The 14,905-nt window shown below is 37.1% G+C and overlaps 3 protein-coding genes across 3 annotated transcripts in view; 1 reads left to right on the forward strand and 2 right to left on the reverse strand.

The window, feature by feature from the left end:
• Positions 1-2,181: 2,181 nt before the first annotated feature.
• LOC107676425 (dual specificity phosphatase DUPD1) lies at positions 2,182-4,867 on the forward strand. The gene is made up of 3 exons (XM_016470970.1): positions 2,182-2,567; positions 3,213-3,436; positions 4,368-4,867. The coding sequence occupies exons 1-3, from the start codon at positions 2,407-2,409 to the stop codon at positions 4,598-4,600; spliced, it is 618 nt and encodes a 205-aa protein (XP_016326456.1). The 5' UTR covers positions 2,182-2,406; the 3' UTR covers positions 4,601-4,867.
• A 766-nt stretch (positions 4,868-5,633) lies between these two features.
• LOC107676413 (adenosine kinase-like) lies at positions 5,634-11,056 on the reverse strand. Its single transcript, XM_016470952.1, has 9 exons — positions 11,043-11,056; positions 9,859-9,937; positions 9,152-9,324; positions 8,062-8,170; positions 7,774-7,944; positions 7,416-7,451; positions 7,159-7,273; positions 6,978-7,064; positions 5,634-5,824 (listed from the first exon to the last, which is right to left on the reverse strand). The coding sequence occupies exons 1-9, from the start codon at positions 11,054-11,056 to the stop codon at positions 5,700-5,702; spliced, it is 909 nt and encodes a 302-aa protein (XP_016326438.1). The 3' UTR covers positions 5,634-5,699.
• A 949-nt stretch (positions 11,057-12,005) lies between these two features.
• The window catches only part of LOC107676424 (vinculin), a 33,612-nt gene continuing 30,712 nt past the window's right edge, over positions 12,006-14,905 (reverse strand). The window contains exons 17-21 of the mRNA XM_016470969.1: positions 14,246-14,370; positions 13,977-14,162; positions 13,703-13,906; positions 12,348-12,452; positions 12,006-12,268 (exon numbers count right to left, since the gene is read on the reverse strand). Of these exons, the coding sequence (XP_016326455.1) occupies positions 12,122-12,268; positions 12,348-12,452; positions 13,703-13,906; positions 13,977-14,162; positions 14,246-14,370 (767 nt within the window). The 3' untranslated portion in view covers positions 12,006-12,121. The remainder of the gene's footprint in view (positions 12,269-12,347; positions 12,453-13,702; positions 13,907-13,976; positions 14,163-14,245; positions 14,371-14,905) is intronic.

Raw genomic sequence — 14,905 nt, forward strand, 5'->3', positions numbered from 1 at the left:
TACCAATATTTGTGTGTTAAGCATATCTCAGTCTCCTCTATTATCACATAGAGTTGTGCCCTATGTAGAGTGTTAAATCAGTCACTTATTAGGGATGGTTAGGATAATAGACTGCTAAGAGTCGATGAAGAGGCTTCCAGGATCCACTGAAGATGCAGAGATATCTGACATGTCTATTCAGTTAATATTTCAGTGGATTTTGGGTAAATACTGTGAATTCTGTCTGCAGTGAAAGGCTTGAACATGCACTTCATATGCAAACATGTCTATGCACTTTCAGTATGAGAGTAAATACAGCATGATACAGAGAGATAGTCAGTGAAAAGTGAAAAGGGTTTGCTATAAATCTGTGATTAAAAAGACAAAACAGACAAACAGATATATCATGCAGTTTGACTAAACTTGTGCCAAGGGGCAGTCCAGTAATCATTTCTTCACTCACACATGTATAATCACCTCACAAACACAACACACTACCTCCAGTAAATGTACAGCAGACTCTGGACCATCACACACTACATACAACAGGACCAAAACACCACAGATTCACACAGTGTGACAGATACTGTACATTAAAGTAGGTCACGCATTTTAAAAGCTTAAAATAAATATTTAAAAAATGACATCGTGTTGCTTTATCAATTATTTGAAGTGAGAATTTACAGCCTAATACAATGACTAAATATTTTAATATTGATTAAATGACTAAATATATTTAATTATATATATATTTATAGTTTAGACAAACATTATGAAAACAAACACCCTCCCCTTCAGAATATGTGCAAAGTCTGTTTTATTTATCGATCATATTGTCTCTGTACAGCACTTTGGTCAACCTTGGGTTGTTTTAAAATTGTTTTTAAATATAAACAATGAAATGAAAATGAGAATAACATGCACTGATTAATTCTATTATAATGTATTAAAGTAAATGAAGTCCATTATGATTTCATGTTGACTTGATATTTTACTGTACATTTTATTTCTGAAGTTCTGTACGCAAGTGAGTTAATTTGCTTTGCTGCACAGCTGCTTTTTATTTTTTTAATAAGCTCTTGATTTAATTCAACATATATATACACTGCTGTTCAAAAGTTTGGGATCAGTAAGATTTGTAATGTTTTTTTTTAAGTCCCTTATACTCATCAAGGCTACATTTTTTTTAATCAAAAATGCAGAAAAAAACAGTAATATTGTGTAAAATGCAAAAGAATTTTTTTTAATTTTAATATACTTTAAAATCTAATTTATTTCTGTGATGCGCAGCTGTATTTTCAGTATCATTACTCCAGTCTTCAGTGTCACATGATCTTCAGAAATCATTCTAATATGCTGATTTATTATCAACGTTGGAAACAGTTTTTGCTGCTATAAAAAGAATAAAAAAAGACATTTTAAAAAGAAATAAAAAGAATTTATTTCTTCCTGATTTTATGAGAATTGAAGTGTCAAATACTTCAAAAAACAAAGTAGAAAGACAGAAAACTTAGTTTCCTCTCTGACAAAAAATTATTTTCTTATTCAGTATATTTGTGTTGTTTTCCAGTAAACATTCTTAAATCAAGAAATCAAGAAAATAGTATTTTTTCTTTTGCTCAAGAAGAAAATAACTGTCAGGGGAGTAAGAAAAATCATCTTTATTCAAAGGGAAAACAAGAAGATTTTTTCTTGCCCCACTAAAGATGTTTTTATCAGCTGTTTGGACTCTCATTCTGACGGCACCCATTCACTGCAGAGGATCCACTGCTGAGATACTGATGCTACATTTCTCCAAATCTGATGAAGAAACAAACTCATCTACATCTTGGATGGCCCGAGGGTGAGTACATTTTCTGCTAATTTTCATTTTTCTGCAAACTATTCCTGTAAGAAATTGTAAACAAATCATAGAATTGCCATTTACAATATGATGTAGAACAAACAAACAGCTCTGGCTCAAACCTTAAGGACAATAATCCTAAATCATGATGCTTGATCACAGTTCTCAGCATTTATTTGGGTTCACTTGTGTACTGTGGTGTTCAGTTTTGTATGTGTAGAAATTTGCAGGGAAATGTGTGAATGTGTGTTTTGGGGGTTCAGCTCTCTCTAGTGAGAGAAAGAGGGAACGGATCTCTAAAAATAACCCAGGATTTAACACCCACCTCCGGGCCCATCGTCAGACCAAAGCAGTCGACTCAGCTCAGCACCTCTCAACCCAACCTGAACACATAAATACAGAGAAAGAGACAGATATTGAAGTCAGAAGCGACACTGGGACTCCTCAGGATGATCAAACAACATCCAGCTATTGATTTACACGTAACATAAGTCGTAGTTCTGTGTTCGACCTGGTTTTCATCTGAGCTTCTGATTTTGGGTCTCATTTTTACTCTCGAATTTTAATCGAATGCGTGATTGAAGATGACCTCAAGAAGGAAATTTGGAGTGAAGTCTGAGGTTTCTGAAGAGAAAGAGGAATATGTGACACCAAATGGCTACGAGCTGGAGAAACACCTCACGCATGGCAGCGTCACTTACACACACGTCAATGAGGTCTGGCCCAACGTCTACATAGGAAATGAGTGAGTTGTTTTGTTTGACTAACCTTAATATCAGTTTGGATGCTAATAATGCAGGATACATGAAAAGGATGCATACTAAATCCAGTCAATAACATTTGCCCTGCAGCTATACAGTAAGTCAACTGATTATTTTCCTGAAACTATCTCAAAAGTCAGAGCTGTTTGTTTGTCCTACATCATACTGTAAACTGCAATTCTATGATTTATTTACAATTTCTTAAAGGAATAGTTTAATCAAAAATGCAAAAGTGCTGAAAATGCACTCACTTTCAGGCCATCCAATAAGTAGATGAGATTTGGAGAAATGTAGCACTGCATCAGTGTCTCAGCAATGGATGCTCTGCAGTGAATGGGTGCCGTCAGAATGAGAGTCCAAACAGCTGATAAAAACATCACAATAATCCACAGCACTCCAGTCCATCAGTGAACATCTGGAGAAGACAAAAGCTGCGTGTTTGTAAGAAACAAATCCATCAAGATGCTTTAACTTTAAACTGGCGTAGTTTCTGGCCAAAATACATCAGTCAGTTCTAAACTGATGCAAAAATGTGGAATAGAGTTAGAACGATTTTTATAGTCATCGTTCTTAGAACAGGGGACTTGGGCTGAACATGGACTAGTCTAAGCTGTTTTGTTTCTGTGAAGAGAGATAGCAAAGGACCGATACAAGCTGAAGACGATGGGCGTCACGCACATCCTGAACACTGCGGAGGGCGAGTGGAACAGTGTGGATACCGGCGCTGAATACTACAGAGACATGGACGTGCATTACCTCGGGATCACGGCGGAGGACGTTCCCACATTCAACCTCAGCCAGTACTTCTATTCTGCTGCAGAACACATCCACCAGACCCTCAGAAACCCCCAGAGTGAGCTGAAACACAACATTATTCACTAAAGCAGTGGTTCTCAACCAGGGGCCCTCAGCAAACTTCCAAGGGGCATTAAAAAGATTTAAACAAGTCTTCAAATAAGCTAAAACAACCAAAGAATCAAGATATTTCTTATTTTAATTCACCCCACTGATTTTTTATTTTTTTTAAAGGATAAGGATTCTTGGAAAAGTCTTGGAAAACCTGGATATTTGAGAAAGCCTCATTTTAAAAGTGTGATTTCTAGACCCTGGAAAAGAATATGCATAGTTGACTGAATATGCAAGTAGAAATTGTGAGTAAAAATATTTTTTAAAACCCTTATCCAGTAAATCACGGACTGGGAAAGTCATGCAAATTCAGTGGTTTAAAAGAATGGGATCCGTTTTACATTTACTTTTACTAATATTTATACATATATTAGATATTTAGTTTGGCATAAAGAGTTAATTTGGGGGGAAAATAAATTTTTTGTTGTGGACAATGGAGGACCTTGGAGTCAAAAAGGTTGAGAACCACTGATCTAAAGTCTTCTGCTTGAATGAATTTCTTTACAAAGCTACAATTTTAAATGCAAAATCATTTAAATGAATGAGATGGAATATATATTGAAGGAGAAACATGAAGTGCTCCTTACACTTGTTCCTCCTTCAGTAGTGTTTAATTTGGTTGGATGAAATCGGTTGATGAAAGTCCAAGACTGAGCAGAGCTGGAATCTTGACAATAAAGAAGTTTTCATTTGTGCCACTTTCTTCCAGTCACAACATCATTCCCAGTCCTACATCGGTGTTATTCTGAGAGTTTTCATCGCTTCTTTTAACATGTGGCACATACTCAAAAAACAAGGAGATGTGTCCGAAACTCTTGACTTCTAGTTACTGGCACTGCATGGGTGAGCTTGTGTCATCTTGGTGTTTATTTCTCCAGATAAGCTTCTAATTCACTGCGTGATGGGCCGCAGTCGCTCCGCCACACTCTTCCTGGCCTTCTTGATGATCTACGAGAACATGACGGTTGTAGACGCAATCGACCACGTCAAACGCCGGCGCCGCATCATCCCGAACTGGGGCTTCCTGAAGCAGCTGAGAGAGCTGGACACACACCTGCTGGAGCAGAGAAGAGCTCAAAACACACGAGCGGACGAGAGCACAGATACTTAAACATGCCAACTGAAAACATTTACAAATATTAGATGAGACTATTTCTGTTTGCATTTTGTGATGTACACAATGGCACTGGTTGAGCAGCCAGTGAAGAGTGTTAAAGTTTTAAGTACATTTTAGTTTAGTTTGATTTTATGCAAATGAAATGTGTAAGAGGGAATGCTAAGAGAAAGCTTTTTCCAGGTATTAGAGCTTCTTCCTATCAAATTATGAGGATACACACGCACACACACGCACGCACAAGGATTACTACAGTTAACTAAAACCAGGGGAAAAAAATATTACTTGAAATAAAAAGAAAAAACCATTACTTAATGTTACTTATTTTGTTACAGTTAGTTGCCAAAGCAACATTTCAAATTTTTTTATTTAGTTTAACTTAATGTACTAAAATAACTAAATACAATTTTTTTTAAACTATACACTGTAGATATATTTAAAAATAAATAAATAACGACAAAAACACATCAAAATGACTAAAATTTTAACTAAAATGAAAATGGAAAATAAAATAAAATAACTTAAAAATTATGTTGGTACTAAAATAGCACTGACACACAATAAAAAAACAATTAAAAAAAGAGATGTACAACTTTGGAACAATTAAAATCTTTTTATTAAAGTGGTCAGTTGAACGGTCCTGTTCCAGAAGTGGAAAGAGGAAAAAAAATTCCCACATCAGATACAACTTATGCATATTTAAAGATTGTGCGCTTAAGATACAATTTGGTATTTCAAAGTAACAATATTGACCTGAAAGACATCGACTTGCTAGGCAACAATCCTATTATATAATCCTGTTACTTTAATTTTACTTGTATTATTTTTGAGACATATAAATGCACTTACTTAAAAGGATATAATAGATTAAATATAGAAATGTTCTTGCAATGTAGCATAAAAACAGATGGAAGACAAACTACTTTAACACTAAATCATCGAAGTGTATATTGTGGTCGTCGCAATCCTGATAAATGCCCGTTTTAACAAGAAACGCGTGTAAACGAATGCAGAGGCACGCAGGTTGTGTTTCTGGAATTTCAGAACAAAAACAAATGAGATGGAAAGATTCCGCATTGGGAAATATGTGAGGGAGTTAATGGAAATCAGGTTTCTCAGGGAAAGTGCAGCCGACTCGCCGGATGATGACATTAGCGGCATAGTGACCTGCACGGATACACTCCTGCAATGGCTTCTCCTGAACCAACTCTGACAGGAATCCTGCAGGACACATAGACAAATATATACAGCTCATGTATAGGTTCTGTTCCAAAACCTAGTGAGCCGTCTTGATATCTACTGTTCTCCCTACATAGGCAGCATCCTAATCCTAATTCTTCTGTTTGAGTCTATGGCAGCCCACAGAACGGTATGATAAAAAGTTGTGAAATTTGGCACACGGATAGAGGACAGTCTGAACATTAACCACAGCAAATTCGGAGTCTCTAACTCAAAGCCTCTAGCGCCACCAACTGTTCAAAGTTGTACTTACATTGATGCTAATAACTTTTGAACCGCAAAGGCTAGAAACGAATGACATCATTTTTCTCCAAGACCTTACAATTTTTGCGAAAATCGAACCAGATCATCTTCAGACCATAGCGCCAAAAAATGATGAAATTCAAGTTGATTAGTTAAACCGCTCTCGAATAACGCGCAAATTAATTTGAAGAGCTTGTTAAAGTGGACTTGAGGCTATATCTCTGCAATGCTTTAGCATATTCAGACTAAACTTGGTGTGTGTTATAATAACCATGACCTGAGGGTACCTGCAGAGTTTCAGCACAGTGCCACCTAGTGATCTGGAGATATGAAAAATGGCTCTTTTTGCTTATAACGTCTGAACCGTTTGGCCAAAAAAATCTAAAGACTGGTCTCTTTAGATTCAGAGTTGAACAATACCCAATTTTCCCATATTGGCCATTTTTAATTTCGGTTGTAAAATGCTATATTTTACGAATCACATTGGCGCGTTGTTACAAAACTCTGTACGTGTCATCAGCAGCATGCCCTGAAGGTACTCAAAAAGTTTATATTAGTCTTCCTCTACTTAAAGTACTGCTTATAAATGCATATGCATACTCTAAATATTTGATATACACTGAAATGAAAATGTGAACCAAACCATTTTTCACTCAGAAATTGCAAAATACTTACAAAGAAATGGCGAGTAATGCATTGAATGAAACATACTGACTGAAATAGTAATTACTTGTAAAACGTACTCCAATAATCTATTTGCAACTGAAAAAGCAAATACAGTGTACTGTTAGCATGATATTAAAGAGTGCACAGTTAATAAATACTGAATTAATAACTCAAAGCTTCATCGATTCTAGAAAAATTGCCTAAAATGATCCGACCAATCATTTACCTCCCACAAAAGCATCACCAGCACCGTTAGTATCGACAATGTCGTTCTGGTCGATGTCTAAAACAGGAAACATTTTCACTTTATCGCCTGAAAGAAGACAAACAGACAAATGTTAAGAAAACACAACTTAAAGACAACTCAAATCATCTGAACCCGTCCAGATGTTGTTTGATGGACGTACCCACAGTGGCCACAGTGTCTTCTCTGCCCTGAGTGAAGACCACGATCCTCTGCCTGTTCTTATTGACTTTGGGCAGAGACTGAACCCTCCTCGCGATCTCAGCGATGTCTTCTGTCTGCAGGAACACGAGCACCAGAGCGAGATGTTGAGATGGTACTGAGAGCGTGTTATAGGAGCAATCCATCCAAAAATGATCATTTCTTCTTTTGTGTTCAGTGTGCAAGAAGAAAAAAGGCATTACAGTATTTTTCACTCACCTCAAAGCCCTGTTCCTTTGCAAATGTAGCAGCTTCCTATAAAACAAACATCATCGGTTAGCATGCAATCATCACCACCGATGAGAAGATACATGCAAAGGGAAAGCAATCCAATAACACTCTACTCTGATTGGCTGTAAATCCTGTTTGTTTCTGGTAAATAGCAAATAAAGACCTACATATTCTTTCTAATCTAATCACACCAACTGATATGATCAGAAATCTCTGGTTTCTCCAACCTAATATATTGTGATATGAAATAAAATGACCCCCACACATGACATTTAAGACTTTATGAGAGCTTTTATCTGTAGACACTATGCTGATCCATTCCATCCACCCTGATCTGAAGACTCACCGTCTCGTTCCCGAAGATGATGTCAACGTACGGCATGACCTTCATCAGCGGCTCTTTGAAGAACTGGCTGATGAAGGGAGCTGAGATGTTCAGCCCGAAGATCTTGTTGTTGTCAGATGCGTGTTTGGCCACTTTGAAGATGGACTCTGGAGACACGGTCAGGAAAAAGCCCTGCAGGGCAGAGAGTGACATCAGTAGTTTCCTGCATAAGTTACAGCTGCTGATAAATCTCTCTATTCTCCCATATGAGCATTCAAACACACGTGGTGCCCAATGTGAAGCACTTACTGCAATGTAGTAAACTCTCGCTTTCTCCACCAGACTCCAGTTCCTATCAACATCCAGATGTTTCTCTTTATTATAGCAGTTTGCTGCTGCCAGGTTTGCAACCAGAGACCTGCAAACACACGATAATAGTCAAACATTGCTCCTGATGAGGCTCAGTCCATGTGAGTGAGGGCCTGAAAAATCACGTTTTCAATCAGAACAGACTGGATTGTCATAAACAGTATAAATCAAAGTTTGAACGCTTTAGGAAAACTGCATTAGTGCACAGATAAATCATAGACATTTTACACTTCCTACATGCAATCAATAAGGATGCAACTATATTGGAGATGTTATTGGAATCAGCCATAATTAATTAATTAATTTTTTGTTTTTTAATTGGACCAGTCCACCTTAGTTAAGGAAATATTAAAGGAGTATTAAGCAGTTACCATAGTTACATTGTTACAATGCTTCATTTCAGCAAAATCATTTTACTAAATTAGACATATTTGTAATTATCTGCTATAAAATGCAATGACTATATTAGTGAATCCCTGGATAAAACAATGTTTTAGGTACATTATAATGGTTTGATGTCTTATTTCATGTTTAGTATGAACTTTAATCCTATACTCTGCCGTTCAAAATTGAGGTAAGATTTATTCCTTTTTTATTTTTAATAAATAAATTTTATTCCGCAAGGATGCATTAAAATAATCAAAAGTGACAGTAAAGACATTTATAATGCTACAAAAGATTTCTATTTCAAATAAATGCTGTTTTGAACTTTCTATTCATCCTGAAAAATAAAATGTATCACAGCTTCCACAAAAATATTGTGCAGCACAACTGTTTCAACCATGATAATAATCAGAAATGTTTCTTGAGCAGCAAATCAGCATATTAGAATGATTTCTGAAGATCATGTGACACTGAAGACTGGAGTAATGATGCTGAAAATGTAGCTTTACATCGCAGGAATAAATTACATTTTAATATGTATTCACACAGAAAACAGATATTTTAAATTATAATAATATTTCACATTTTTACAGTATTTTTGATAAAAGCAGCCTCAATGAGCAGAAGAGGCTGTTTTATATCTGACCTGTTGTCTCCAGTAATGCAGGCTGCACAGGTTCCTGTCGGTTCTTGACTCTGTTCATAATAATGAGCGTTAACATGAGCTTCAGCCGCTTTCTGCTTCAGAATCTCACCGAAGTGATCCGTACCTATACAGCCGAAGAACGTGGCCACCTTATGCGGCTCCTGGATCATCCACTGAGGGACAGAAGATGTCAAACATACATTATTATGCTGGTTTAAATTAATGATCTAAAACAGCCTTACCATAATTCCCTAATAGACATTTTGTATATGTGACCTGGAGCACAAAAGCAGTCTTAAGTCGCTGGGGTATATTTGTAGCAATAGCCAAAAATACATTGTATGGGTCAAAAATCATTAGGATATTAAGTAAAGATCATGTTCCATGAAGATATTTTGTACATTTCCTACTGTAAATATATCAAAACTTAATTTTTGATTAGTAATATGCATTGCTAAGAACTTCATTTGAACAACTTTAAAGATGATTTTCTCAATATTTTGATTTTTTTGCACCCTCAGATTCCAGATTTTCAAATAGATGTATCTCGACCAAATATTGTCCTATCCTAACAAATCATACATCAATGGAAAGCTTATTTATTCAGCTTTCAGATCTTAATTTTGAAAAACTGACCCTTATGACTGGTTTTGTGCTCCAGGGTCACGTATGGTGCCGAATAACGAGTGTGTGGGTTCCAGACGTACCTGAGCAATTTTGACAGAGTTCTGTGAGGATCCACCGGCATGATATTCGACTTTACTCTTCTTCACAATCTCATCAAACCTGCAGTGAGAACACACACACACAAACATCAGAATATATGAGATCCTGATCAGATGAAACACCTGCAGTCACTGTACATCACATGAAATGCAGAATTATGAGAGCTGCTGCCACCTGCAGGCCAGAGATGCTAAAACAACATTCCCGTGGCAAAGTGCTCAATTCTGCCTTATAGTTTTATATTTTGTCATAGATATATATTATGCAGTTAAATGTGAGGAATTGTTAATGTATGAACAAGAGAAAGAAAATAACTATCTAGTTTCTAACTTTCAAACTTATTTCATCACCATTACACCAAATATTTCCTGAATTTATTTTGTTAACATGTTTTTTGTGCCATTTGTCTCTAGACTTTATAATATTATATTACTAATGCTAAGCAATTATATTAAATATTTATGATACACAAGTTACATATTAGAATGATTTCTGAAAGATCATGTGACACTGAAGACTGGAGTAATGATGCTGAAAATACAGCTTTGATCACGGAAATAAATTACAGTTTACAACGCATATAATAGGTGCATTACTGTGGCGTGTGTGTACATGCATGTCTAAATCAATCTGATAAAGACAAACACATGAGTCACCAAATACCAGAATAACTGCTTGGAGGAGTAACAGAAGTTGTCCTTCCAGTTGTCATTTTTAAAATCTACCAACTGCCCTGTTAATAAATAGTGCACATTTTCTGCTTTCAAAAATTAATGTATTTAATTATTGTGTACAATAAGTGTTCATTCACATAAAGCCATGCATACACACATATATATATATATATATATATATATAATTTAATTACTATCATTAAATTATGTGTTTATTGTCATTATAATAGCCATATCTTTTGGATCCTAATTACAACAAAAAAAATAGTAGCCGTTTACCTTTTGTAACACAGAATACGAATTTTATTTATAAACAACCCTATATATATATATATATATAAGCTGAATACGAAAACAGAATTTCTGAAGATGTCACAAATGAGGAAATAAAGCACGTTGCATCATGAAGACACACAATCCCAAACCGGAAGCAGACCAGCACAGAGACAGCCACTGGAATACATATAGCCAATGCATTAGTGAGTTCTCACCTGACTGTCGGCATGATCAGATCACACACACTTTGGCTGTCTGTAGTAACAGAGATTCTGCTGCACGCTGCGAGCGCGTGCGATTCGCTTCCCACATGCAACGTCCTGCAACCCGGAAGCCGAAATCGGCTCCAGATGTGTGATGATTGGTTATTTCACATGCATGCAAGTAGGGCTCATGGATAGATCCATGATTCTGGTTGGCTGACAGACCCATATGTGTTTTTAAGGTCTGAAATCTTACCATCATAACATGTGTAGCGCGTTCGTTGCATGCATCCGACAGGATCGAACCCCAAAACACAATAATCATGCACACGCATGTAACCATCGCTCTAAACACCATGCATACACTGTGTTGCATATATATGACGTTATGATATCAAACACATGATGCTGAGTGTGTGTGTGTGTGTGTGTGTGAGTGTGGTTATATCATGCAAACGGACTGGTTTGGCATAGATTACAGGAAGCACCAGGTCACAGGTTTGATTCCCTCTTCATTTCAGTACTTGTATATGAGTTTGCAGCGTCGTCCCTGAATGAAAGTTTGATTTATATGCACAATAAACACTTTACAATAAAAAGCACATTCAGAGGATTTTATAATCCAAAATCTGTGCTTGTGTTTTTGTTTGTGAAGACATAATATTAGTTTGTGCATGTGACATTTATTAATACATTCAAAGAGTGAAAACGAGGCTGTTGGTGTGTGCTATATACACATACATATATAGAAATGACACCTTAAGAAATGAACAGCTTCAAAATGCACAGATTGTTTTGTTTCTGTAAAAAAAAGAAATGAAAAAAGAAATTATGACCTTTCTGAAATACCAGAATTAAACTTTCCCTCAAAAAATATTAACCTGGGATCCATCAAAACAAAATAAATCATTTGAAAAAAAGCAATCGAGCAAGTTAACGTCCCTTCTTTTAAACTCATGGTCATTCAAGAACAAGGTTTTGATTTGGAATAGTTTAGTGCAGATGTGGACGACACGTCTGCTTTGACATATAGGACCTGGACTGTAATGCTTCCCCCAGTGCATGCTGGGATATCCACGCTGGCTCCTCCCTCACTGGTACCAGGGCGTCTTGCGGACCCAGCGCAGGGTGAACCCGGCGTCAGTGCGGATCTTGATGGAGGCAGCCTCGGCTTCTCTCACCGTCTCCTTCACCGACTGCATCAGGTTCTGAGCGTTATGGACCAGCATCTCGGTGGCCTGCGAGATAACCAGCACACATTTAGACCGGTTTCATCTAAAAACAGGGTTCGGAGAGGAGCGGAGGGCGAGATCTGACCTGCTCCGATTCCTCCTCGCTGATGTTGGTGCGTCCCAACATGGTGGCCTTCACCGTGGAGAGGATCTTCAGCTGTGTGCTGATGGTGGGAATCCTCTCACACACCTGCAGAAAGACACAAACACATGAAAATATCCCTCAAAATGGGTGTATTCACAATTGAGTCAATTTTACAAAAACAAACAGTCAAAAGGTTGAAAAAGAACCAGTTTTCTTTGCATTGTCCCTTGTCCAAAAAGTTGATTCAAATCTATTTTAGGACCATTTTAACCATTGTAGCAGTGTTAAATCAGCGTTCTCAGTCATTTCCATGCATGCATCGAATTTTTTGTTCACTAGAAAGCACAAAACGAATACAAGCAGATTGCATTTGAATGCATGCCTATCACTGGTTGGACCTGTTGAACGAATCCATGTTTAGAGACTGAACGAGGCGTCTGATTCTGAACGAACTGCATGTGAATCTTGTTGAAAGGGGAGTAAAAATAGCACAAAAAGAAACACTCAACAAATCTTTTTGGTGAATAGATTCACAAGAGTCACTTTCCCCCAAAAGCTAGATGGTTTAACATTCGAAAATGAAAAAATTAAGAAAGTCATAAATATTACTGCTGTAATTTTACAGATGTACTGTTGAAATTGATATTATTAAAAAATATATATTTTTCTTCAATTTTTGTAATATTTCATAAATATTTTTTTATTTAACAGTTAAATATTACAATATTTGTTTTTGATTAATATTTGTATTTTTATATATAATATTTTTTATATATAACAACAACAATACAACATATATTATTATTAATATTAATTTTAACATTACATGTGTAAAATAACACTATTATATAGTCATATATATAATAACAACATTTTGTGCGAAATTGTGCAGCCTTACATTCAAGCACAGCAAACTTGGGAGTTTCTTTTTTTAAAATTGCATTTTATACAGCAACTGCAATCGCAATTTTTAATCAGAAAAATCAGTTAATTTTTCCCCCCCAAATAATGCAGTCCTAAAAGAAACAACCAAATCGAACTGGAATTTATTTAACTGGAATCTGGTCTCAGTTTGGTTTGCTTTTGAGCATTTTTGGTAGCTTTCTGGGTAAAAAAATAAATAAATAAATAAAAAAACCTTTGTTGATCAAGTACTGCTGGCATCCTGTTTGACATAAAAAGATAATTACTGAAAAAAAAAAATTAAATATAAAAACATCTAAAAAATAAAACAAAAAAAAAAGTGTCAAATAAAAATAAAACAATATAAAAAAAAGAAAATCATAAAAAATATAATTAAATAAATCTCAAACCCTGAAACACATCATCCATTATGGACTCTTTGCTCTTCTCACCTGCAGTAAGTTGGTTCGTATGCGTTTGTCTGTGCACTGTTTGGCGACCTCCTTGGCGAGGAGCGTGACCTCGTCTGAGGCTTTAGCGATGTCTTTGGCGCACTGGATGAGCGCCCTCTTATTCCCGCTGGCGCCCCGGACCAGTCGAGACATCTCGGCCATCAGCAGAGCCATGCGCTTGGCAGCTCCGATGATGTCATTGCCCTGCAAGAAACCTCGTTTAATATCTATACAAACCAACCCAAACCCATCCGGCAGACTCGAGCAGACTCACCTTGCTGGACCACTTGCGGGCCTCGTCGTGCAGCTGCCTCGCGGCCACCATCATGGGCTCGCTGACCATCTCTCCGGCCTGCTGTTCGGGGAACTCCTCGTCCTTCTCCTCCGGCGGTGGAGGTCTGGGAGGAGGCACTTCACCCTCTGGCAGCGGAGGTTTTGGAGGGGCGGCGTTGTCGCTTATCTGAAGGAGAACCGGGACTGGTGATTAAAACCATGCTGGTAAAGTAAATGCATGCGGCTGCGGGAGTCTGCGGTGAATCTGACCTGCAGGTGCTCCAGGTCTGGAGGTGGAGGAGGGAAGTCCGGCTCCTGTGGCTGGAACGCCTCCTGGACTTTAGCCACGGCACCCAGGATCTTATAACCCGAGTCCAGGAAGCCCCTCTGAAGGCCTGACCAGGAAGACAATGGGCACAGGTTCAACTAAAGGCCTTTCCACACTGAGCACGATGCGAATCGCCGAAGAACGGTGCTTTCACACCGAGTGCGAAACGATTGTTCGCCTTCTGCTAATTCACGCCTGCACACTAGGTGGCGCCGACCAACAATGCATTTTTCCTCAGATATGCATCTCGTTAGTGTTGTCACGGTACCAAAATTTTTGTATTCGGTACCAATACCAGTGAAAATCCACGGTTCTCGGTACCTTTTTCTGTACCAAAGCAAAACACAAAAACATGCTAATTAAACAATTTCACTATACTTTCATTTAATCCAAACTGTGTACATATTTAGCTAAAAAAACACCAACAAAAAAAAGCCCAGAACTGCTTTTCTGACTGATATGACACAAACAGTGTTAACCATTTGTACATTATCTAACACGCATATTTTAGATTCTCAATTCATTTATAAGCCTCTGGTGTGTAAAAATAGTAAATATCATCATGTCCTCCTGTTTTTTTTTTACCCTAATAAAAGTTATAG

This window comes from Sinocyclocheilus anshuiensis, unplaced genomic scaffold (assembly GCF_001515605.1).
Source record: "Sinocyclocheilus anshuiensis isolate Anshui unplaced genomic scaffold, SAMN03320099.WGS_v1.1 scaffold2270, whole genome shotgun sequence".
NCBI classification, from domain to species: Eukaryota; Metazoa; Chordata; class Actinopteri; order Cypriniformes; family Cyprinidae; genus Sinocyclocheilus; species Sinocyclocheilus anshuiensis.